Consider the following 25475-nt stretch of genomic DNA (forward strand, 5'->3'; position numbering starts at 1 on the left):
TATTGGGTTAAGCAAGTAAGAGGCCCATTAATGGGCCTCATGAGCAATTAACTAATCATGAATTGGATTGGGCTAGCATAGTTAGATTGGAATTAGGTTTTGGGCTTTTGACATGGGCTCTTATTTAGAGATGAGATCTATAAATAAGATCCTTGCCTAGGGTTGCTGGCAAACAGTCATAATTCACACACAGTGTATTTTGACATCAAGGCAACCTATCCCAAAGACCCTAATTCCTCTCTCTAACTCATGACTTTCTCTCTCCTCCCCTCGTCCGTACTGCCGACCACCTTGGTGGCGCGTGTGGTGGTTCATGGTGGTTCGTTGCTCGCACTTCTCCGTAGAAGGTCAATTGAAGGGTTCAATTGCAACTAACTAGCATTAGTGGAGGTCTTAATCTGTGCCCGTGGACCAAGTAGAGGAATCACGCTTGGGGTTCTTTATCTCCCATTGTTCTTGCTCGATCGCACGTGGAATCACGCTTCAAAGGTACGATTATATGTTCTTTATCTGTTATGCATTAGATCTTGGGATTAGGTACTGTATGAATATGATTCATGTATTTCCGCTGCGTAGTACCTATAATTCCCTACAGTTAGACCTTTGAATATTTTTTTAAAAAATATAGTGGCTTACAGTGTACTCATGTGACAAAAATAATATAACTTATTACTATATTAAGAATGCTGAGTAAAGAGAAGGGAATTAAAAATTTATAGTTTTTCAGGATTGAAAATGAAAAAAAAAGGGTTACGTTAAGTAAACTTAGGTTGCGTTTAGCAATCCCCGGAAATGTCCATCTCCGCAAGAGTTACAATACTATGAGGAAAAGAACTAAGACGTAAAATTTCATTGTTCCCTCTCATATTACCTCTAGCAATAAGGTGAACAACCGAATTACAACTCCTTTTAGCATGCGAAAATAAACACACATTAAACCACGCTCTATCTTTTCTAATATCATCATAAATGACATGAATCAGGGCATGACCATTGGCATTGGAAGAAATAGCCTTAATGACATTCACAACATTCGCTTCAATCCATAAATTCCCATACCCAAACTGAATTCCCAACTGAAGTGCGTATCGAACAGCCTGAGCTTTGACGCACTCCGGATTTGATGAGCTTACTGCCTTCGTTCCTGTCAAAACCAGCTTACCATCAGTGTCCTTAAAGACAACACCCAGTCCAGTGTTACCCAATACGGGTACATGAGCATCAACATTAGCTTTGATGCACCCTTGCAGAGGACACTTCCACACTAGCAGCACCAGGGAGAAAAACTCGCTTTGCATATTCAGTGTAATCCTCGACAAGTCTGCAGAAACCAGCCGCAAGCATGACTGCATCAGGCTGTTCATTCTCAAATATGGATAGATTTCTACAACGCCAAGCAACCCACATCAGGGTAGCAATTCACCTCAGTATGCTGCCCTCTACTTTGCTATACAACCACAACCATCGAGCAACAAAGGAGTCAGTAGGTTTCCTCTCGCAAAAAAAAAAAAAAAATGAACGTGGTGGTTTTTTTTTTAGCTAAAAACCTTTTAAAAGGTTTTTTTTTTCGCAAAATGGTTCTTTTAAAAGGTTTTTTTTTAACAAATTTTCCAACCAATAAAGAAAATAATACTTGCACTCCGTAACCGTAACTAGTAAGTCGTAAATTAGAGCTGTCAATTCGAGTATTAAGCTATGGTTAGTTTTGGTACTTCATGATTCTAAAGGTTTATCTATTCACCTGATTTTCACTTATCTGAACTTATCTAAATTTATTAGATCTAATTAAAACCTAGGAAATTTTGACATTTGCTATTAGGAAAAACACCACGATTCACATTTGATACCGTTTATTTTTTATTTTTTTATTATTTTTTTTTTACCTTGCTACCACCTAAATCAGAGTTTGTTAGAAATCACTACCCCTTAATGGAATCCATTAGGATTTCCGTTAAGTTTATTGAAAAAAGAAAAAAAAAATTAAATAAAAAATTAAAGAAAAAAAACCCAACCACCCTCCCCCCACCCGCGGCCAGTGCCAAAAGATTCGACTGGCGCCAGCGACCTCACCCCCTCCCTTTTCCCCACCTGCCAAGCCAACCCTCCCTCCCTTTCCCCCACCCACGAAGCCAACCCCCACCGAAATCAGCCCCCCACCCCGTTACCCCCATCGGAAGTGACCCGACACCCCTAACCCTAAACCACCAGCCCGAAACCACCCTTAACGGGTTTTAGGTTTTCGCTCATGGTGGTTTTGGGTTAGGGGTGGCCGAAAAGGGTAGGAGAAAGGGAGGGGGATCGATTTTGGTGGAGGTAACGGGGAGGGGTGTTGAATTTGGTGAGGGTAGACTTCGGTGGGTGGGGGAAAGGGAGGTGGGGGTTGGGTTCGTGGTAAGGGGAAAGGGAGGGGGTTAGCTTCTTGGGTGGGGGAAAGGGAGGGGGGTAGGGTCGCCGGCGCCGGCCGTCGGCGGGGGGAAGGGGGAGGGGTGGCAGTTGAGGGGAGGGTGTGGCAGTGGGGTAGCTGGAGGGTGGTTCGGCCTCACTGACAAAAACTGTTACGGTTTAAGGCATGGGGTAGTAATTTCTAACTAACTCTGATTTAGGTGGTAGCAAAATTATAAAAAAAAATAAAAAATAAAAAATAAAAATAAAACGGTAGCAAATGTGAGTGGAGGCATTTTTCCTTGTAGCAAATGTCAAAATTTCCTTATATAAACACAATAATTTAGCTCGACTTAACTTTGAAATAGATTAGACATGATTCAGGCCTTGTTTGGCAAATGACTGTTGGCGGTTGGCTGGTTCACTTGGCTTATTTGACCAGCTGGTATGTTTGGCTGTTTATAATGGCTTTTGAAATTGGCGGTTAAAGCTGGCTATTTATAAAAGTGTTTGGTAAATTAATTGTTGGTAGTTGGTTGTTTATTAGATAATTTGTGGGCCAAAAGCCAAAAGTCAACAAAAAAAGCTACTCAAACCAGCTTTTTCATTTTGGCTTAAAAGCCAGCTTTTTCACTAGCTAAAAAGCCAGCTTTTTCACTAGCTAAAAAGCCAATTACCAAACACATTTTTTGGCTGTTTGACCTCATAAAAAAGCCAAAAGCCAAAAGCTAACCAAAAAACCACCAAAAAGCCATTTACCAAACATGGCCTCAACCTCATTAAACTCGTCCTATGTTTTAAATTGACACCTCAAACTCTTATGTCTTATCCGGTGTAAGTCATGAACGACAACATAATCCGAATCCATGAGGATTTTGGATATCATTGAAAATCACAATGAATCAATAATTTTCATTAAACAGTCTGGCTCGGATTTGGTGCTAATTAGAAGGGTGCACGAGTATCATGAGGGCAATTTATAATCGTTATGTAATTTTAAATCCTCTGCTTGGAACAATCAACAATCTATTACTCTGATTTTGCTCTCTCTCTTTTTTTTTTTTTTTTTTTTTTTTTTTTTTTTTCTCTCTCTCTCTGCAAAAATCATTAACTCTTAAAAAATTAAACTTTGTAACAAGAAGCATGAAAAACAACGACTTTATTAATCAAGCTAGATGACACACATGTTCTCAAAAGTGCTAGCTAGTAAACGTCATGGTCTCATGGAAGCCATTTTTCATGACCCCGTCTATAGAATTAGATTTTTATTTGATGATGCTCAACTATGTACAAATGGACTTATATTTATAATTTTTCATTGGAAATGGGTTAGACTTTGAAGGAGATTTCACATTTATCTCAACTAGGTTAAATTTTATGTCATGCAAGGTAATCTATATTATAGATTATTAATTAATAAGTATCATATATAATAATAAATTAATCAAGGAATAATAAAAGTGTGTGATATGTTGATTTGATATTAGCATTTTTTAGTTTTAGCTTATAATACACAACTAAAACAAAAGTAGGCAAAAAATCTGAGTAATAGTAAAAAAAAAAAAAAAAAAAACAACTAAGGGCACATCCGGAAATGACACGTGTATTGCTGGTGTGTGTTTTAGTATTGATTATTGATTGATGATTATAGATGATTGATTCAAACCACAATTTTTTTCGGAACAAAGTTTAGTAAAAAATCAAATTTTATTAGTATTAAATAAGTTTTAGGAAAAATAAGTAGGGGTAAAACCTACTCTATTCTTACTATTTCAGGAAGATCAGGTTGGATAAGTTCAAAATTATTATTTTTTTTTTCTTGCAAAGGCTACCAAACTCTGATTTAGGACTTATCTCCACCATGCTATGAGGTACATTTGTTTACTCAGTTTGGTCATTCATGCGGATCGAACATCTTACTTTGCACTAATGAGAAGATCGATTTTTCCCATTTTGTGCAAAGAAGCAAAACAAATTAGTTATGATAATCGATTGTACATACATCGCAAGATACAACAGATTACGTAATAAAAATTATAAATTTTGATAATTTCATAATGTTTGTTTACATAATTGTAATTAAATTTAAATCTCTAAAAATTAGAAAAATAAAATCATACAAGTAATCCGTAGCAAAAATAAGGCGAATAAAACAAACTCTAATCTTGCGCCACTTTCTTACAGTCTTAGGCCCTGTTTAATTTTGCTGAATTGAAATTATTTTTACTAAACTGAACTTATTTTTACTCAACTGAACTTAATTTTACTGAAATGAAATTATTTTTACTGAACTGAAATTATTTTTACTGATTTTCTATTGTAATTCTTCTTTAAGAAAACTGAATTTTAGTGAACTGAAATTAATTTTACTGAACTGAAATTAATTTTACTGAACAATATTATTTTTTTTTTTAAGTTGAAAAGAACAAGCCTACACTGCCATTTACACGCAAAAGTGTGATTTGTGATTATCTATCCTCCATTAATTAAATAAATAAATAAAGATTTGAATAGTTGATACTCCACTGCTCCCGTATCCTCTTCCACAATTTCCTATAAATTTGTCCATGATACTCTTGTTTCTTTCTTCATCTTCTTTGATTGAATCTCATACACTAAAAATCACGAACACAAAATTTCTTAAATTTAATTAATTTCACAAAAAAAATGGCACTTCTTTTCAAACCCACAATTTCTTTCCCTCTTAAATTTTCTTTAGACCCACCAAAGTCAAACTCAAGAAGTTCAATTACCATGAAAGATAGTGTTAATTGCTCCAATTTTAGCACCATTGTTGATTCTTCTGCTGCAATTGAGAAGAAAACGTTGCCCATTTTGCTGTTTGATGTTATGGATACACTTGTTCGTGATCCCTTTTACCATGATGTTCCAGCTTTTTTTGGGTAATTTTCAATTCCATTGATTTCCCTTTTTTTTTTTCTTTCCATTTTATGTGGATGTGTTTATGTTTCTGGGTTAATGAAGAAAGGTTTAGAAACTTAAACTGCTTTGTTTATGCCCCTTATTATGATTTGGGAAAAATGATTGAAATTTATGTTATTGCACCAAATTAATCTGAAGTTGGATTAGGTTTGATCTAGGTTGTTTATGTTATATGGATTATTTGAACTGTATGTTCTTTCGAGAGCATGATCGATCTAGTCAAGCACGGGCGGCCGGGGGAGGGTGGGACTTGGGAGGCTAGGCATTGCAGGTAGTGTGTGGTATACTGGTATGGTATGGTAATATGCCGAATAAGGCGGGAACTTATGAATGTTATGGAGTTTAGATTTTATGTGTGCATTTAACATGTATATCAAATTGAATTGGAAGAAAATCTTGATAGAAAAGTGGATTTTAGAAGTATGTTTCAGTCATCATTCTCAATGTACATTGTAGAGAAAACTTCTTTATTTATTTGAGTGTTGGTGTAAAAGACTCTCAAAAACTTGACTTCATAGTCAAATTCAAGCTAAACCAGTATAGCAAGACACTTTTCCCCCCTCATGCTATGTGGATTGGTATTAGTCGTTTATTAAGACAACAAAAATTTATCACTGGATGGTTTGGAGCAATGATGTTGGTTCTGTTGATACATTTAAACTGTTGGGTTTGTCATATCTGGGTTTTTCTAATATGAGTAATATCCTAAGTACTTTTTGGTCGCTTGACCACAAGAACTATGAATTGCAGGAGTTGAAACTCTTGAAAGAGATGTCATGAATCTTTGTATTGTTTTTGTTACTCTAAGTAATGTTGTTGCTTGTCTATTGTGGATTTTGTCCTCAGTATGTCCATGAAGGAGTTGATGGAGTGCAAGCATCCAACTGCCTGGAGTGAGTTTGAAATGGGATTGATTAATGAGGTATAATGGTGAATGCTAGAAGTGAGATTCATCTTTAGTATAAACTTATTTTGATTCTTGAGCAGTCTGATGGCCGTCTTTGTGTTCTTACTTATACTGGTTGTTGTTGGATATATTGTGGTCTTCCAGTTGTTTTTCCTTTCACCTGTTTTATATATCGTCTTTTCAGTAACTCTTTCTTAACTTCCCACATGTCTGCCTTTGACATTCTCAAATATGCTTCTTACTTTTTTCGTAAGTAGCAGATGTGAGAGTTTAAGAAAATCTTGTTTGCTCTTCAACTTTAATAAATTTCATTTTTTTTTAAATAGATTTTGATTGTATTCTAGAAGCCGACATCATATATGGGAATATCTCTTGTATTTGAGTGGGGTGCTTGCTTGCTCTCAGGGGGATGCCTGTCCCGAGCATCTTGCTTGCTTTTAAGGGTCACAATTTTTGATGCACCTGGGATACAAGTTCTGATTTTAGAGTGGAACAGAAAATTGGTTATTGTATAGTAAGTCACATAAAATGGCTACCTTTTTGATATTTTTGTCTAGAAAATAATTTAAAAAGGAATAGGTTTTTGCAAAGTTTTACTTTGGTTAGCTGGGTAATGCATAAGCTGAAGTGAATGTTCTATGGCACCCTTTAATTTATTTTGATGGGAGTTGTTATTGAAACAGTCACGGTTTGGAAAAACAAAAAAACCAATAGCATGTCTGTTTTATCTAAATTCAAGAGGCAAATATTGTTGGGAAAATTTTGGATAGTATACGTGGGAACTTTGACAGGATATGTTTCAACAGTATATTAAAACATTTGAAAGTATATATTTAGACCTCTAAATAGGAATTAAGATGTTCTGCTGAAATTATATGTTTTTAATGCTGCCTATAATTACATTGCTCCTGCCTGACTTATAAGTTTGCTCTCTGCAGGCTGAATTAGCTAAAAAGTTTTTCAAAGATGGAAGGCACCTTGATGTGGAAGGTGAGTTGGTATACTTAGAATTCTTGTGTTGATCATGGTGAATCTGAGTTTCAGTTTTGAACTGCTGGGAAAATTATTTTCTTATTTCCTTTATTAACTTTTTCACAATTGGTATAAAGGCTGGACCCTCTACAATGTGTCATTCATGGAATTTTGAACTATTATTATATAATAAAAAGAAAATATTGAGTTCCAAATTTGATGTTGGTATATGTGATCGCAGCTACCATTTCTTCTCCAGCACTCTACAGAATTTTATTATTTTAGGTGTATGGTTGAAACTTGACTGATGTTCGAGGTGTGGGAATTCAGGTGTATTGGATGGTTTGGACCTGAATTGAGTTACATGCAAGCAATTAACTAGAGGATTGTATAGACCAAATACTACTGAATAGATTGTTTGGAAAAATTGATTTACTCAATTTATTTTTTATTTATTAGTTTTATTATGGGTTTATATAGATGCATAGTGATGATGGTATTAGTTTTATAGTTTCATGGAGAGTACCCTTGTCTCCTGCCTTCCTTCGAAACACATATTTTTAGTTATTGATCATTGAGTGGCCTGTGTTATTGTTATATAATGAGATATAATATACATACAAAAATCTGCGAGCAATTTGGTAAATAAGGGAGCACTTTGTAGTGTTTACTGTGTAACTATTCTCCAATTTCCAGCTCTCTTTCTCCTATAATAGATCTTTGTATTATACTTAGATACTTGTAGATATCTTGAACTTGTGCTACTAGTTATTTGATAAACTGAAGCTTACAATTTTCTTTGTAGGCCTCAAAGCATGCATGAAAAGAGGATATTCCTACTTAGATGGTGTTGAAGATCTTCTTCAAGTTTTAAAGAGAAACAACTATGAAATGCACGCTTTTACAAATTATCCAATCTGGTATTTGAGATTTCCTTCATTCCCTTATAAGATAGAGTATGTTTTTGTTGGGTTCTATTTTATGTGACTTACTTTTACTTTTGTAAATTGTTTGCAGGTATCAACTAATCGAGGATAAGTTAAAGCTATCAACTTATTTATCTTGGACATTCTGCTCCTGTACAATAGGTATATTACATTTTTACTACCAGTTTATGGATTTCCGGCTGCAGTTGTGCCCTTTGTTTTCAACATTGCGTAGTAGAATGTCGGTAAAAAATGTTCAACTATTCTATGGGTGACTGCTTGCTTTCTTTCTTTGTGGTGATGAATTCTTCCTTCCATTGGAGTGATTAGACCATCTAACAAACTGTGAACAATCAACTGTTGTCATGTACATTGCTGAACATCTTTACAAAACTGTAAATGATCACCCCTTTTCAATTTGACCTTGAATTCTAATAATGGTATAGACCGTTATATTTAACCATGCCTAATATTAGAATCACTATGGCTGTGAACTACTCTGGGATTAAGCTCATTTGTCAGCTCTTTTTAATTTATGCCATTGAACCTTGTTTTTTTTTTTTTTGTTTTTTTTTTTCCTCTCAAAATTTTATAAAATTGTGTTCATTCCCCATGTTGATTCTCTCTTCTTCTTGATATCACTGACCTGTCAAATCAGAATAGGTGATTTTATGAGGGATGGTGTTTGGTTTCCGTGGTAGCTTGAGCCAATCGTGCTTTAAAATGTCATTTGCTAATTAATTTATTCTCTCCACTGACCTGTCAGACTAGAATAGAACTTGTTTTTTCTATGTTGAATTATTGTGGACTTCCACTTTTTTATGCCACACCTTGTTTTTCTTTCTTTTTATCCTCCCTATTTTAGTGTTTTTTTTTCCCCTTTTTTATTGGACTGAAAAACCTGATAACATGTGTTTCGTAATATTATATCAAAAAAGAACTAGCTAATGTACTATTTGATGCTGTTTGTTTAAACTATTGTTTGCTCAATTGTGATCATTGTTTTATTTTTCAATTCTCATTATGAAGAATTGTTTTGAAACCAGTATTTCTAATTAATGCTCTACAGGTAAATTAAAGCCAGACCCTAGTTTTTATAGTGAAGCCTTCAAATACCTTGACGTTGAGCCAGGAAGTTGTATATTTGTTGATGATCGGTAAGTGCTTCCAGCAATTGTGAATATTAAACTCTCATTGTAGATTTGTAGTTCAATGCTTGTCTTGGTTTTAGGGAATTTTTAATAACTTGTACCCCCAAATTGATTGTGTACTGCCTACATTCAATTTATTTTCTGAACTGGACCTTTTCTACAGCTCTCATTTTCATTTTTGAGCTTTGTGAATCATGCAATTCATTTAGGACTTTCCCATCGCCTCTTTTCCTTTTTCTTTTATTCTAATATTTTCTTTTGCTATTTCATGTTATCCATCATCCGTGAATTTGGCAAACTGCTCATTTGATGACTGAAACTTAAAAATTTGCAAAACCACAGTGCTTTTTAGTAGGTTTGTTTGCTGTTCTATGCTGCAAATATATCTTAAAGCTATACACAAACTTGATACTTGGGTATAGGACTTCAAAAAATATGTAAGATCTTTCAATAGTTTGACCTGTATATGCTGGATACAGGATACTTCTATGAGTGTTTACATATCTGAAAAGTCATCGCCATGAATATTTTTAAGCCTTGTTTATTCTGATTCTATATTTGAATCTTTACATGTCACTGTTGTGATGAGATTTTTGGTTTCAGGATAAAAAATGTGGAGGGAGCAGTGAGTGTTGGGATGGTTGGCCTGCAATTTAAAGGTGCAGATGTGTTACGTAAAGATCTGTCTCTTCTTGGCTTAAATTTTTCTGCAGATGAGCTCAGCCACAATTGGATGAGCTCATGAAAGACGTTACATTTTGAGTTTAGTATTTGATATTCTTTCGATTGCAGAACTCCTTTGTCACTAATTTTGTTACTCTGCATTGAATTCTTGGTGTTCTCTTTTTTTTTGTTTTTTTCCATTTGGGTGGGGGGACTCATGTAACATCATGTATATATAAAATTATCTTCTCTTTTGTGTTATGATCTCGTCTGAAACTTATATGACTTTGACTTGATTAGTGTCATGATGCACCATGACATGATCGTCAAACTACATGACATGGTCATCTAAATTCTATACAATTTTTACTCCTAGCTTTCCATTTCTGTATGACCATATTTGTTGTCTCGGTGAATCTAAAATGATAAGATGTAATCATGTAACCAGTTTGATGCTCCCGATTTTTCTTGCTTTGGAGATTCGTGGTTATATACAACTGTAATATTGAAGTTCTACTTAATGTCTGCAACCTTCTATTTGGCTATGTACCTCATGAGCCAAGGAATATGACTTGTACAATCTTCTTTCAATATACAATCTCGGATATACTAGGCCTGTCATGTTTTCTTCTCTCTGTAATTTACCAACAATAAGATGATTATTGTTTTAGAAAATTGTATGCAAATAAGAACAGGTGCTTATGCTGTTACATTCTGCATGTTTCTATTATACTTTGTCGTAATGCTCAAAGTACTGAGCAGTGAGCACAATTTTTTTCCATCTTTGAGGATGAAGGAAACTTGGCAATGAGGTAAGTCAGGTAACCTTTGGTACTTTCCTCAGTTGTATATTCTCTCTCATATTTATGTGATGTTTTTCATGGTACAAAAGCAGGAGTTTAAGTGATTTATTTATTTTTTTTAAAATTCTTGATTTTCTATAAAAAAAATATGCTCCTATTCTCTCTTGTTGGATGGATTTTGATCATTATTTTGTAAAATTGTGATTGGCATCATTTCATCATTAAGAGAAATTACGTATGCTGCTACAAATTCATTTTACTGATTGATTCAGATATTAATCAGTAAATGTTCTTGCACACCTGTTGTTTGATTAATACCCTTGATTTTATCATTTTATGCACCTAATTGTTTGAAAATTGAGCACAAGAATGGTGGTGACAGGTTCAAAGAGTAATTATGATGGATAACTTTCTTCTCCTGTTGTTAATGAGACAGGATCTCTATTTGCTGCTTGGAAAGATGAATACTTCCTGTGACGACTGCAGGGGTACAGTCACTTCAGTTGACATATGCTTCTTGCTCTATGGGTTATCTTGCACACTTTGATAACAAGAATAGAAAGGTAAGCCAATACTGCCGCTTCTGCTGGTGTTTGACTTGTTGTAGAGACTAGAGAGTGCTTCAATCTTCATGCTCTAATAATATTTTTAGCTTGATTTAAAAAAAATATTTATTTGTAGAAACTTGTCAGATGGAAGAAGAAATTCTTTCTACAAAATGGTGGTTTATTGCTGTAACAACTTTCATTGTATGGGAACAGAGTACAAGGGTTTATAAGGTTAGTTTGGTTGAGTGCAGTCATAAAAGATTGTATGGCAAAGGTGGATTTTGCACTGAGTACAGAGTTTTATTTTTATTTTTTTATTTTTTATATGAGGTTGAAGAAGGGAATTTAGCAGCCAGTTCTCTCGATGTATATTAACCTACTTGTACCATTAATTCTTGTATTATAGCATCTTTAATCTTGCTGCAATTAACTTTAAAGCTTCCTATCTACAATTTGATGCATTTATTGTCAATTCATCAGTATATTGCAGTCTCAGCTGACCTTTTTATTTGAGAAGGATATAAGTACTTAGACTTCGTAGTATCTTTCTCGAGGACAATTATTTGTGTGCAAGCGGTTGTATCTAGTGCATGGTACTATGGTAGTATGGCTATGTGCAGTAATAATGTGCTTGTAGCATTCATGATAATATTTGGGAAAGTTTGGTGTTGCAAAGATCCCATACTAATTCGTCAGAAGACTTAGAAATCCAATTGAAGCCATAGTGGGATTTTTCTGCATTTCACAATATCTTAACGATTTTATAAAAAGGAAAGAAAACCCTCTTGTCATATTTCATGTTGGTAACACAACAATTGTGGCGCCTAACGAAATGAAAGAATATTTAGTAGATGGCATAAACAAGTAAACAACACCGAGTCAATCTACAAATATTTAGAAGATATTGAAAGTGGGAAGTTTATGTCAATTGAAGGCCATGAGTATCTGTTTGAAGCATTCATGAGTTGGGATGAAGAATACGCAGCTAAATGTGTTATAGACCTTGGCATAGAAGAAGAGAATTCTATGTATGAAGACAACAAAGATAGTGAGGGGGGACCTACAAGAAATGTTATGATGGATGAAATTATGGATGCTTGAGCCCACACCAGCAATAATTCAAGGAATCCGCGTTTTATTTATTGTTTATGTCTTAAAGTATCTTTGTAAAAAGCAATGGTATATAATTGCTTGCTGAGTTAGGATAAAGATCCTATGTAACTTTGCTTCCCTATATTAAGGGACTTAGGCCAAGAAGTGAAGGCAGAGTTGGAAGAGTTAGTTAAAGAATTACTCTGAAAGATTTAGAGAGTTCTCTAGAGAAAAATACTCACCTTAAGAGAAAAATTGGTTTTCCATTTCTCTAAGGTAGAGAAAACTCTAGTTCAGCTTATGTCTGTTTAAGCTTTCAGTTTGTGTGTTGTAATATATGAGTGTTGTAATCTTTTCAAATTAAATAAAAGTTTCGTTCAAGAAGGGAACATTATCTCCTTGAACCTTATATATCAAATGAGTTATCTTTCTGTTTAAAAAGTTCCATCATAAACACAGTAAGGGTTGTTTAAATTAGAGATTACGGTCTAAGGTAGGAAACGAATTAGATCTGTGCTGAACCTGATCTAAGGAAGACAAGGTTGAGGTTAGCTACCTTGGTAAAGCCGGAAGCTCAAAACGCCGGAGGTTCCATTGTCGACTAAGTTCAGGTATTGGTCAAAACTCTCTAGTTAAAGAATTATTATTGCGGAGCATGGTGGGCTGTTAAACTGTAAAAATAATTTATTTTGATGTATACGTAGTAGAGTTGTGATAACTAGTACTTTTAAAAGTCATTAATCAAGAAACAAGTAAACAACAATTGATATTAGTATATAAATAGGTTCGTCGGTATCAAAAAGGTGTTTGATAGTATCAAAAGAAATACCATCTAAGGGGTCGTTTGGTTAACATAGGAAGTGAAAATTCCCATGAATTTCTAATATATGGGAAATAAATTCCATAATCAAATTCACGGGAATTTCTCAAAGTTGTTTGGTTAGTAATGAGGGAAGTTAATTCCCATAGGAATTTCAACTTACCTAGGGGGGACTAGGTAATTAAATTCCTACATTTTGTGGGAATTGGAAATTCCTAGGAAGTTCTACTTCCTCCATTGCACCAAATTTCATTCAACCAAACAACTTACTCATTTTGCAATTCTTAGGAATTTCCAATTCCCATGATTTTGTATGTAAACCAAACAACACCTAAGAGTTCGTTGAATCGTTGGTATCAAAGAAGAGTACCATCTAAGCTTAACTTGGTTGTTGTTGATATACCATCGACGTTAAAATCAGTAGCAAACCACCAACGACAAAAGTGTCTGTTATAGTACATTTGGTCCCCACTTGGTAGAGACCAAGAAAACCTCAACATAATGAAAGATAATGATGTAAATGGGTGGTTTTCGATCCAACTTCAACTAAAAAGGCATTTAAGATCTACTTGTTACTTCACGATTATACCCTTGGTCAAATAGAGGTGACAAAATAATCGTTGAATTTGGGTTTGAGTTGGGTTTATGGAAAGAAAGTTTTTTATGGTTACGAGTTCAACTAAAGTTACAAATAATAAGAAGCGGATTATAGAGCAACTCCAATCTTATATATATATATATATATATAAAGGGGAGTTTTTTCCCGAGTTTTTAGAGAGCCACGTAGGATCTAATTTTCTCAGCGCGCCATGTTGGATTATAAATCTTAGTAGTAGCCAATTAAATAAGAGATTATTAATTTCTTTTAGAATTAAATAATTTAAATGCCATGTAAGCAAAATTGGCGAATGAGATTTTTAAGTTTAAATTAATTAAATATTATATATTATCTTTTAATATTAGGAATTTTATCTAAATATATAACAAATTTTAGGCTCATAAATAAAAAAAAAAACATTATTTAAAAAAATCAAACAAACCATGCATCGCACGGGCTTCATCTAGTGACAAGTTAATTAGGAAATTAGCTCGTTATGCCACGTAAGATTTTAAGCGATTTTAAAATTTCGTTAGTGGAGCCCATTCTCAATTTATTGATTTTTTTTTATTGATTTGTGCGTTAAAAAATGTTAGGTTTAAGGTTGGGGCTATTTTGTTCTTAAGAAACCAAATTGAACTTAGATTTCACGAAAAAAATAATGTAAATGCCTCGTTTTGTGTATTAAAACGTAAACACGTAATCGAGACATTTCTTAATAAGCAAAACGAGGCATTTAAGTTATTTTTTTGCCAAATCTGAGCTCAATTTGGTTTTTTTAAACTTAAAATAAACCTAAAACCTTAACGGTATTTTTCAACGCGCAGATCAATAAAAAAATATAAATAAATCGAGAGTGGGTCCCATTAACGAAATTTTTAATGACGGGATAACGACAAAGTTACTGTATGGAAACAAAATGTATATTTGGGCTATAGTGTGAAAAGTGATATATGTTGGGGCATCATGTAGAAAAGGGAAATTGAATTACTATATAGAAAAACCAGTTTTTTGTTTTTTTTTTTTTTGCAGCTAAATTGTGATCCAATGGTTAACTACTAGCTTATAATTTATTTGTGCCTTAATTTGTTACTCAGCTTTTTAAATTTAAATTTTATTAATATATTAAGTTATTAACCTGGTAAGTTTTTTCTCAAGCAAATTTAATTATTTAGCTCAAATGGTCAAGCTAATACTAGCATAGGGTATTTTATAAATTGCAAGCAAGTACGAGTACATAGCTATAATAAGTTAATAATCACTGTAGTTGCCAAATTGGGTATGGTTTGTATATGGCTCGGGTCCACAACATTAAGGATTAACGAATGCCAAAATTTCCAAAGACCAATCCATACAAAATTGCAAACCATTTTCATCCCTCCGATAGCAGTCACAGTGTCACACCGTTTTTTTAAAGGTTCATCTATCCCTCTAAAATGCTTTCTTCCCTTCTTCACATTTATTCGTAAGAAAGTTTCCGTCAATGAGTGCATTCAAATTAACCCCAGATCTTGCAAGATTTGAGCTTTTTCTCTGGTTGATTGGAATCCAATTTGGCTTTCCCAACTAGATTTGAAACTCAAGTTTTACTTTATCTGATTTGATTTTATTAATTCGTTTCTACCGAAGGTGGGAAATGGTAATTCCTTTAAATTAGACTTCTTACTATAAGTACTAATGCTTCTTTCTGTTCTTTTGATCTATAATGAGCATATATTTGCTGGGTTTTATCTTTTTCAATTGAAATTACTCTTTTTTGGGTTGAGATAGAAATTACTGTCATGGAAAATGGAATTTAGAGATTTGGCTTAGCAGCGTTTCTAGGGTATTTTGGTTACATCTTCACCCTATTTGTTGTTGTTTACCGACTGTATGAGTATGGATTTTATGTTATTGGTTATAACTCTTATAAGTCCATAGACTATGCAATGGTCCCATTTTCTAGTGAAGTGTTACAGAGTATTGTACCTAATCAACTGTTCAATTGTGTTACAGTGTACACTGCATCTTAAGACTAAGTCAATTATAACTGCTGTAATAAGTCAAACTGGCAACTTATCTAAAAGAAGGCTTAAATATAAATTCTAAGTCTGATTTTTGTTTCTGCTGATTTATACCAACAATCCAAAAGAATATAACTTTGATCACCTTAGTCTTGTTTAGCAACTCTTTCTTCTTTGATTTCCTGTTTTTCTTCTGTGTATTACTTCATATGTCTCTTCAGAAGCCCATGAAGTTCAAGGTAATTGTATTAATTCGACTGACATCTTTATTTAGATTTCAATTCATCATAATGCATGGGATAGTGTTGATAGCAAAGGGGAAGTTATCATGTCATGTTAACTTGGTTTCCGTTGGTATAAATGTGGATTGTGGATAAATATGATGTATGAGAACTTTTTTTAAGGAAAATTCTACAGTATTATTTAGCTTTTTTAATGACTGGTTTATTACTTCATATAATATAGGATAGGATGCCTAAAATTTTTAAAAAATCTTAATGAGCATCATTCTGTTGGCTGTGAACTTGTACGAAAATTTGCATTGCAATTCACTTCTTGACGTGCTAGTTTGTTATCATATATTCCGTATTATGTAACTAGTGTATAATAACTTTATCATCATAATTTTGTTTTCGATTTGCTTAGGGTCTTGCCTAGTATAGGATATGAGGTTTCTATTTCAATTGACATCCTCCCATTTCTTGGCAAAAAAAGCACTTGGGTGGGTGCTGATTGCAATCTGTTATTTTAAATCTAATTTTGATGAATACCTTTTTTATTGTTCCTGTTCCAAGGTTCAAAAGGAGCACGTTGTGCTGAGGCTATACTGCTATAGGCAATAATTCCATGTTATATATATGAATGTGATCTTAAAAAGGACTTTCAGCTTAGGTTACCTGTCATTTTGGAACATGGTTTGATAATATATTTTTACTTTGCCTCAGGTTTGTTAGACAGTTAATTATTCTTTTTCTCTATATGATAGGTAAGGGCTGTAATTAGGCTGTAATTTGTTAGATTGCAACTACTGAAGTCACTCACAAAACTAGCTGGTGTTTTGCAGGTCTTTAAGATGTTAAAAAGCTGTTATTCGTGTAGTTCTTATGATCCATACATGCTTGAAATCCCAACTGTTAATGAATTAACATCAGAGGAAAAAGAGAGAAACTTCATCCGCAATGGGGCTGTTCTTTTGGAGATGCAGATTGCATGCTTTAAAGGCAAGGGTAAAGAGCCAATTAAGATATATTCAGATGAAGATATTTATCGTGCAACAAATGGTTATCATCCAGCTCAGATCATTGGTCGCGATATTGCCACTGTATATAGAGGAAACCTTGAAGATCGAGCTGTTGCTATAAAGACCCGTCATGGCCTTTCTGGCTCAGATGAACTGATTGAGTTCTTCTTAAATCAGGTCACTATCAAGCAGCATATCAGCCACAAAAATGTGGTTCGCCTCTATGGTTGTTGCTTAGAGACTCATGTTCCCATGCTCGTCCATGAGTTAATGCATGGTAACTTGTTTGATCATTTGCATAGGTCAAGTGAGTGCTGGATCTCCTGGAAAAATCGCTTGAGAATTGCCACTGAAATTGCATATGCAATTTCTTATATGCATTCTGCAGAATCAAAGCCTATTGTTCACAGGAATGTCAAGTCAGCAAGCATTTTCTTGGATGAGTCTCTCTCTGCTAAACTTTCTAACTTCGGACTGTCCATTTCTATTGACCCTGAAGAATTGAAACCAAAATGGCCGCTTGAGGGAAGTGAAGGATACATTGATCCGGAGTATGCAGAGACCTTAGTGGTCTCTGAGAAATGTGATGTTTATAGTTTTGGGGTTGTTATGATGGAACTGATAACTGGGAAAGATCCTGCAAATATGTGGAAACAAGGTGGTGATTTAGTTAGATACTTTATTTCATATACAACACAAAATTGTGTGTTAGACATTGTTGATCAGAGATTATTGCTAGAAGGAAGTGTAAAATCTACTATAGCACAGTTTACTGAGCTTACTATGAGGTGTGTCCAAAGTCAAGGAGAAAGAAGGCCAATCATGGAGGAAGTTGTATTACAGCTTCAAAAAATGCAGAAGCCTTTGGACTCGTGTTCAAGTAGTTGAGGGGGTTGCAACGCAAGATGACAGAATCTGGAGTGATGTAAAACGGAAGATGCATGATACACAAAGCCTTCGAGCAACTGAGCTTTGGCAAGGTCTGGATGAATTTCCAAGGTCTAGCACTATTGCGTTACATTTTAAGTGAAGCTATCATTTCTGTCAGTTAAATGAAGTTAAAAAAAATGCTAATGTGACCTTAATTTTCCTCTAGTTTCTTCACAATCAGCTTCCCCCCCACTCCTACTTAATGTACCATGTAAACTGTGAAGTACTCTGTATGTCAATTTAAGTACTTAACTATATGGGTTTGGATCTAGTTTGAAAGAGAGCGAAAGGAGGAGGAATTGTTAAAGGATATGAAATGTTAAATTATTCAGACAACAAGGCAAGTTTTAAAAAATCTTTGATTGTTTAATAAAAAGCTACTACCACTGTTTTGTCTGTATTTTATTAATTACAGATTGAATTATTATATAATTTGATTAGTATCCTATTATTGTAGCATTCACGTTCTTCCACATGGTTAGCTGTGCTTTGTGCTTCATTTTTGGTAAGTTGTATGTTGTTGACTTTTACACTGATTTCAAATTTCAAGTATTCTTTTCCTTTTTTTTTTTTCAATAGGTTGAAGTCCCCTATCTTGAGCATTATTATGGGCTAAAGGATTTCAGAACTTGCAGGAGAAGGGTAATTTTGAATTAGATGGTTCAGACCAAACAGCTTCTTGGTAGGTAAAAATTGAAATATTTTGGGAACAATGAACTACCTCTTGCTTCAGTTCATCTTAATAGCTCTATATTTTTGGGTACACCCATTGTTTACAGTGGCTTTTTCACCACTGATGGTGGCTTATCCACCTATTGCAAAGCCTGGTTGTCAGGATATTTGTGGGAATGTGAGCATTCCGTATCCTTTTGGAATAGGAGATGATTGCTACCACAGCCTATCCTATGAGGTTACTTGCAATACCTCTTTGTTGCACCCAAAACTTTTCCTGAATGAATTTAACCTTGAGGTTGAACAGATAAGTATTCATACTTAGTTCAGAACACTATTACTGTAAAAACTCCGCTGCAGAGGACCTGCAGCATCCTAGATACAAATATAAGCAGCATCGACCTTAGGGGAACTCCTTATTTGTTTACGGCAGGGTACAATTCTCTTTTTGTTGGCGGTTGTGGGAGTAGCACCCTCTTGTTAGATAGAAGCAACAAAATCATTGGAGGTTGTGCAACAGTTTGTGATAAGAGTCCTATGATAACGAATGACTGCATTGGCCGTGGGTGTTGCAGCTTTAATCTTCCTTCTTCACTTGACTTCTACAGCATGAACATCTTCAACTTTGGTAATGGTACTAATGACTGCACAAACACCATGTTAATGAATAGAACCTCATCAATTATCAGCGGGGCTGTTGATCCAAGCCTCTCTAAGTTTGCAGTAGTCCCGACAGTACTGGAATGGACGCCCGGAAACATAACAATGCCTGCTGATGACCCAAACAAGAACTGTCAAGGCCCTCCAGATAAGTATGATTGCTACTGCAATTATGGAACTTTTGGGAATCCTTATCTTCCGTATGGATGCCAAGGTAAGCATAAAAGATTCTTACTTTCTGATACACTATATCATTTCAGAATAAAATTTAAAGTGCTACCCAATTACAATTTCTGAGTTCACTTTTTCCCAACTTGATTAGTCCCAAAAGAATGCAAGGAATGCAAGCTAGGGTGCACCAAACAAGGGAACCACTATCTATGTGTTCGATACAATTCTGATAAATCTCATACCCGGTTGATTCTTTTGGTTCTTCTTGGTGGTAAGTGCTGTTATAAATTAAGGAATAGCATTCAGACTACCATGAATAGAACTAAGATTTCAAAAGAGAAATTAGTATTTCTATATACATTATCATGTTCTCACCAAAAAATAAAATAAAATATACATTATCATGTTTTCTGGAGTTGAATGGCGCTGAGTCTCATTATTTAAGCTCATTGCAAAATTTTAGTATAATTGATACATGATAACTCTAATATGTTAAGCATGTACAAGTGTACAACTGTGTAATGAGCCTTAAAAGTGCTTCATGCAGGTTCAATAGTTGCCGTATTGCTGTGTACTGGAAACATAAGCTGCATATACCTTTGTGTTAAGAAAAGGAGGCATATGAAAATGAAAGAGAAATTCTTCCAGCAAAATGGTGGTTTTGTGTTGAAACAACAGCTTTCTTTGAACCAAGGCAGCAATGATTCAACAAGAATATTTACTACTCAAGAGTTGAGGGAAGCCACCAACAATTATAGCAAGAACAACATTCTTGGACGTGGTGGTTTTGGTACCGTGTATAAGGGGATTTTACCAAATAACCAAGTAGTTGCTGTAAAAAAATCCATGGTCAGTGACCAGAGTCAAGTCGAGCAGTTCATCAATGAGGTGGTAATCCTAACCCAGATTAATCACCGAAATGTGGTAAAACTCTTAGGATGTTGCTTGGAGACTGAAGTTCCCTTGTTGGTCTATGAATTTGTTTCCAATGGAACTCTTTTCGATCACATACACAATAATGGTGCACGTTGGCTTTCATGGGAAAACTGTCTGAGAATTTCAACTGAGGCTGCCAATGCAATATCTTATCTGCACTCTGCAGCTTCAATGCCCATCATCCATAGAGATATCAAGTCTTCCAACATTCTCTTGGATGATAATTTTACTGCAAAAATAGCGGATTTTGGAGTCTCCCGGTTAGTTCCCATCAATCAAACTCAAGTTACCACCCTGGTTCAAGGAACATTTGGGTATCTTGATCCAGAGTACTTTCTGACAAGTCATCTTTCTGAGAAGAGTGATGTCTACAGCTTTGGAGTGGTTCTGGTTGAACTTTTAACGAAGAGAAAACCAATTTCATGGGAGACTGGACTTGAAGATAGAAACTTAGCGATGCAATTCATTAGTTCAGTCAAGAGCAATCAATTTTGTGATATTCTTGAGCCTCAACTCATTAAGGAAGCATCTCAGGAGCAGCTTTTTAGCATTGCAGATCTTGTAGAGAAATGTCTTAGTGTAAAAGGAGATGATCGGCCATCCATGAAGGATGTTGCAACTGAGTTAGAAGGACTGATGAAGAAGATAATAATACAACCTTGTTCTAATCAGCACAATAATGAAGAACATAGAAACTTGATTATTCTGCCTTCCGAAGATCAGAATGTAACCCGTCAGATAAATTTTGAGGAGGATTTAATTGTTGAGATGAGTTCCCCTCGTTAGCTGATCAAGAAATTCTTGTATCCATACTGTAAACAATAATTTCAGGACTGAAAATGTCCACTCTTTATAAGTGCAACAACGCTTCAACTTACTGAAGCAAACAATGCAATTGCCTGGGAGATCAAATTTATCCAATTCCACCAAATAGGTGGTGGTCTATCAAATTAAGGCATGTTTTTAAGATTCTTTATTTAATTTTAACGGCTTTGAGTTTAGATGTTTTTTTAGTTAGTATGTTACGTGCAAGACACTGGCATGGCCAGCAGGCTGCTGTAGAAACCTAATGATACATTGATTCAGAGTATGTAGTAACCTCAGTAGTGACAACTCACAGAGAAATGTGGAATTTCTGACAGAAATCCTGCAGATATATGGAACTGCTGGCCTAGTGACCTCAGTAGTCACAATACACTTGTTTATTGTTTTGTTTAGTCAAATATGTATTGTTAACTATTAATCACATGGGTAATTAGGGATCTAGTGTGAAAGAGAGTTGTGACCATTTTTTTTCGGACAGAGGTAATACTTTGTTAAAGGTATCTTCTTAACTTAAATTTCTTTGCTCGTTCAAAAATAAGCCGCCCCAATTGTTTGCGATTGTTGTTTTTTTTGGTTCTACATACTTTTTGGTTAGTGAGTTATTTTGTTCTATTCACTTCTCCTTCATTCCAATTTTATTAGATGTCTATTATCGTCTTAACCCCATCACCCCACAAATTATCTATCTTTCCCCTCCCTCAATTTTATATTGTATCCATTTGTTTAATTTTATTTCCCTTGGTACTCTAATCTATATTACTCAGTGATTGAGTAGAAATTAAAAAGACAAAATGGAATATTATAATACCCTGTAGATAATAGATGCTGACATTGACCTTTTTCTGAAGTGGATTTTGTGTATCTTGTCTGTATAATATAAATTGGCCTGGGAAGCAGCATTCACTTTGGGTTAAGTTGTCTTTTGTTGACTTTCCCCCTGTTTTTCCAAGTATACCCCTAGTTTTAGATTAGGTGGATCTGAATCCGCTGACCATCAATTCTTCTTAGGGGATATCTATATGATATTATGATTATTGCTGTGAAGCTCTCTTTTTCATTTGTAACTACTTCAGTTTTTATATATGCTGTCCATTATACAAAAAGCCTTTGGTACCATGTTTTATAACATGTTTCAGCTCATCATTATAGCTCTATTTATGTTGGTGCACCAATTGTTGACGGCGGCATCTTCATTGCCGCCGATGACAGCTGATCCTCCCATTGCAAAACGTGGCTGTCAGGATATCTGTGGGAATGTGAGCATTCCGTACCCGTTTGGTATAGGGGAAGATTGCTACCACAGCTTACCATATGCTGTTACTTGCAATACCTCTCTGCTGTCTCCAAAGCCTTTTCTGAGTAAATTCAACTATGAGGTGATAGAGATTAGTCTAGAAAACATGTATACACACACCTTAATAGTGAACACGCCGCTGCAGAGGACCTGCAGCGTCCAAGATGTAAACATAACTAGCATCGACCTTAGGGGAACTCCTTACTGGTTCTTTGGGGATTCCAATGCTTTTATCGTGGGGGGTTGTGGGAGTAGTACTCTCTTGTTGGATAGAAGTAATAAAGCCTTAGGTGGGTGTACGACAGCTTGTGATAAGGGTCATATAATAACGAATAACTGCACTGGCCGTGGGTGTTGCAGCATTGATGTTCCTTCTTCACTTGACTTTTATCGTTTAAATGTTTTTAACTTTGGTAAAGGTGAATATAATTGCACGAACATCATGTTGATTAATAAGACCGCAATTGTAAACAAGGTGGTTGATCCAAGTCTCTCAGAGTTTGCAGTTATCCCGACTGTACTGCAATGGGCCTCTGGAAACATAGCAGTGCCCTCTGATGACCGAAACAGGTACTGCTATCCTGCTGAAGGTCCTCTAGAGAATTTTAATTGCTACTGCAAATATGGCTATTATGGGAATCCTTATCTTCCTTATGGATGCCAAGGTAAGAATAAACAATCCTAACTTTTACTCCGTATATATTAATCATTATAGTTTTATTGTTATGCTGTTCAATCTTAATTTCGTGATCATAATCAGTCTCCTTCAATTCTAGTCCCAAGAGAATGTAAGGGATGCAAACGAGGGTGCTCCAAAGATGGAAATCTTTATCATTGTATTGGCATTGACCGTGATCCAAATACACAACGAATCATTTGGTTCATCATTGGCAGTAAGTATTCCAAACTTAGCTTGAGTAATGTAAGAAAGCACTGTAAAACATGATTTGTCATGCTTTCTGAAATTAGAATTGATGTTGACTAATAACATTAATATTATTGATACATGAAGACACCTGTTTGTTGAGCATATACAAGAATACAACTGAGTAATGGGCCAAAAAAATTATTTACGCAGGTTCAATAATTGGCTTAATGCTGTGTACTGGCAACATGAGCTGCATATACCTCTGTATTAAGAGAAGGAAGCATTTGAAATTGAAGGAGAAGTTCTTCCATCAAAATGGCGGTTTTTTGTTGAAACAGCGACTTTCTTTGAACCAAGGTAACAATGATTCAACAAAAATATTTACTACTCAAGAGCTAAGGGAAGCTACCAACAATTACAGCAAAAATAACATTCTAGGACGTGGTGGATTTGGTACCGTGTATAAGGGGAATTTACCAAATAACCAAGTAGTTGCAATAAAAAAATCTGTGGTAAGTGATCAGAGTCAAGTCGAGCAGTTTATCAATGAGGTGGTAATCCTAACCCAGATTAACCACCGAAATGTGGTAAAGCTCTTAGGATGTTGCTTGGAGACTGAAGTGCCCTTGTTGGTTTATGAATATGTCTCTAATGGAACTCTCTTTGATCACATACACAATGATGGCCCCCGTTGGCTCTCTTGGGAACACTGTCTAAGAATTTCAACTGAGGCTGCTAATGCAATTGCTTATCTACACTCTGCAGCTTCAATGCCTATCATCCATAGAGATATCAAGTCTTCCAACATTCTTTTGGATGATAATTTTACAGCAAAAATAGCGGATTTTGGAGTCTCTAGGTTAGTTCCCATTGATCAAGATCAAGTTACCACCCTGGTTCAAGGAACTTTTGGATATCTTGATCCGGAGTACTTTCTGACAAGTCATCTGTCTGAGAAGAGTGATGTCTACAGCTTTGGAGTAGTTCTTGTTGAATTGTTAACGAAGAGAAAGCCAATTTCATGGGAGACTGGACTGGAAGATAGGAACTTAGCGATGCAATTCATTAGTTCAATCAAGAGCAATCAGCTTTTTGATATCCTTGAGCCTCAACTCATGAAGGAAGCATCTCAGGAGGAGCTTATTACCATTGGAAATCTTGTAGATCAATGCCTTAGTGTTAAAGGAGAAGATCGGCCATCTATGAAGGACATTGCAAAAGAGTTAGAAGGATTGATGAAGAAATCAAAGCACCCTGGGTCTAATCAATGCAATAATGGAAACAATGGCTTGCTAAGTGTACATAAGCACTCTTGTGTTCAGCCCTCCCAAGACCAGAATACATCTCGCCAGATTAATTTTGAGAAGGAGTTAATTATGGAGATGAGCTCTCCTCGCTAGCTTTTTAAGGAATTTGCTTTGTCCATATACAAAGAATTGTTTCAGGACAATGAGATTTTCCATAAGAATCCTACCAGTGGACTCAATGCTTTGATCTACTCAAGGAAATTAAGCAACTGAATAATTGATTTTTTTTGTTATCTTGTTTAAACGATCTCAATTCAGAATTAGTGAATGTAATACATTTGTTGAATAAGATCATCGTGATTATGTATTAAATCCAGGGCTACAGGATATGGTTTGTGACAGGATGCAGGGGAGTGTCAAATGTCAGAAATTCACCAGATCACAGACATCAAAGTCCTGTTTTCTGAGTAAAATACTTGTAATTTTTGAAGGTCAGATTAAGGCATGTTTCCTGAATTCTGTTTAGGTAATGAATTTTGAGCTCTAGATCTTTATTTGTCATCAGTATTTTTTGAATAAGAACTAATTCTTGCTTGTCTTCATTCCCCTTACTAAACTGATTAACTCTGTAATATTTATTGAAAGAATTGTTTACTTTCTTGCTCTTAACAGCAAAGGTATGATATCAGTGTCTTAGCATGATACATATTGTATGCTTTGAGTCTCAGCATATTTATTTTGAATGAGCTCTTTATGATTATTGGTCTCTTTTAGGGCCTTTTATTAATTACTCCCTCCGTTTTAACTTGTTCTTCCCATTTTGG

The 25475-nt window shown here is 35.1% G+C and overlaps 3 protein-coding genes across 7 annotated transcripts; all 3 read left to right on the forward strand.

The window, feature by feature from the left end:
- Window positions 1-4881: 4881 nt before the first annotated feature.
- LOC145574290 (flavin mononucleotide hydrolase 1, chloroplatic-like) lies at window positions 4882-10205 on the forward strand. The gene is made up of 7 exons (XM_081632041.1): window positions 4882-5285; window positions 6172-6247; window positions 7171-7222; window positions 8010-8124; window positions 8222-8292; window positions 9200-9287; window positions 9885-10205. Exons 1-7 carry the CDS (start codon window positions 5050-5052, stop codon window positions 10024-10026), a joined length of 780 nt encoding a protein of 259 aa, XP_081488167.1. The 5' UTR covers window positions 4882-5049; the 3' UTR covers window positions 10027-10205.
- Window positions 10206-12581: 2376 nt separating this feature from the next.
- LOC145574291 (putative wall-associated receptor kinase-like 16) lies at window positions 12582-18682 on the forward strand. 5 transcript variants are annotated; one of them, XR_014098032.1, is made up of 3 exons: window positions 15466-16047; window positions 16872-18047; window positions 18558-18682. XR_014098032.1 is itself a non-coding variant. In XM_081632045.1 (2 exons), the coding sequence occupies exon 2, from the start codon at window positions 16881-16883 to the stop codon at window positions 17934-17936; it is 1056 nt and encodes a 351-aa protein (XP_081488171.1). In that variant the 5' UTR covers window positions 12582-12998; window positions 16872-16880; the 3' UTR covers window positions 17937-18378. The 5 variants fall into 5 exon arrangements, 3 of the variants coding, with proteins under 3 accessions (XP_081488171.1, XP_081488169.1, XP_081488168.1); XR_014098033.1 differs by having other exon boundaries at window positions 16872-18028; window positions 18558-18679; XM_081632045.1 differs by lacking the exons at window positions 15466-16047; window positions 18558-18682 and adding an exon at window positions 12582-12998 and having other exon boundaries at window positions 16872-18378.
- Window positions 18683-18836: 154 nt separating this feature from the next.
- LOC145577093 (uncharacterized) lies at window positions 18837-25212 on the forward strand. The gene is made up of 7 exons (XM_081634770.1): window positions 18837-19524; window positions 19633-19752; window positions 20029-21202; window positions 22091-22151; window positions 22316-23201; window positions 23313-23429; window positions 23615-25212. Exons 1-7 carry the CDS (start codon window positions 19188-19190, stop codon window positions 24802-24804), a joined length of 3885 nt encoding a protein of 1294 aa, XP_081490896.1. The 5' UTR covers window positions 18837-19187; the 3' UTR covers window positions 24805-25212.
- The last annotated feature ends 263 nt before the right edge of the window (window positions 25213-25475 follow it).

Source organism: Chenopodium album, chromosome 13, assembly GCF_948465745.1.
Source record: "Chenopodium album chromosome 13, dcCheAlbu1.1, whole genome shotgun sequence".
Lineage (NCBI taxonomy): Eukaryota > Viridiplantae > Streptophyta > Magnoliopsida > Caryophyllales > Amaranthaceae > Chenopodium > Chenopodium album.

Coding starts and splice junctions, on each gene's coding strand:
- LOC145574290 (XM_081632041.1), top strand. CDS start 5,050: ATGGCACTTCTTTTCAAACCCACAATTTCTTTCCCTCTTAAATTTTCT. Junction 5,286..6,171: donor GATGTTCCAGCTTTTTTTGG/GTAATTTTCAAT, acceptor TTTTGTCCTCAG/TATGTCCATGAAGGAGTTGA. Junction 6,248..7,170: donor AAATGGGATTGATTAATGAG/GTATAATGGTGA, acceptor TGCTCTCTGCAG/GCTGAATTAGCTAAAAAGTT.
- LOC145577093 (XM_081634770.1), top strand. CDS start 19,188: ATGATAACGAATGACTGCATTGGCCGTGGGTGTTGCAGCTTTAATCTT. Junction 21,203..22,090: donor GAGATGAGTTCCCCTCGTTA/GCTGATCAAGAA, acceptor CTTTTTCTGAAG/TGGATTTTGTGTATCTTGTC. Junction 23,202..23,312: donor TCTTCCTTATGGATGCCAAG/GTAAGAATAAAC, acceptor CTTCAATTCTAG/TCCCAAGAGAATGTAAGGGA.
- LOC145574291 (XM_081632042.1), top strand. CDS start 16,018: ATGTCTCTTCAGAAGCCCATGAAGTTCAAG. Junction 16,048..16,871: donor AGAAGCCCATGAAGTTCAAG/GTAATTGTATTA, acceptor GGTGTTTTGCAG/GTCTTTAAGATGTTAAAAAG.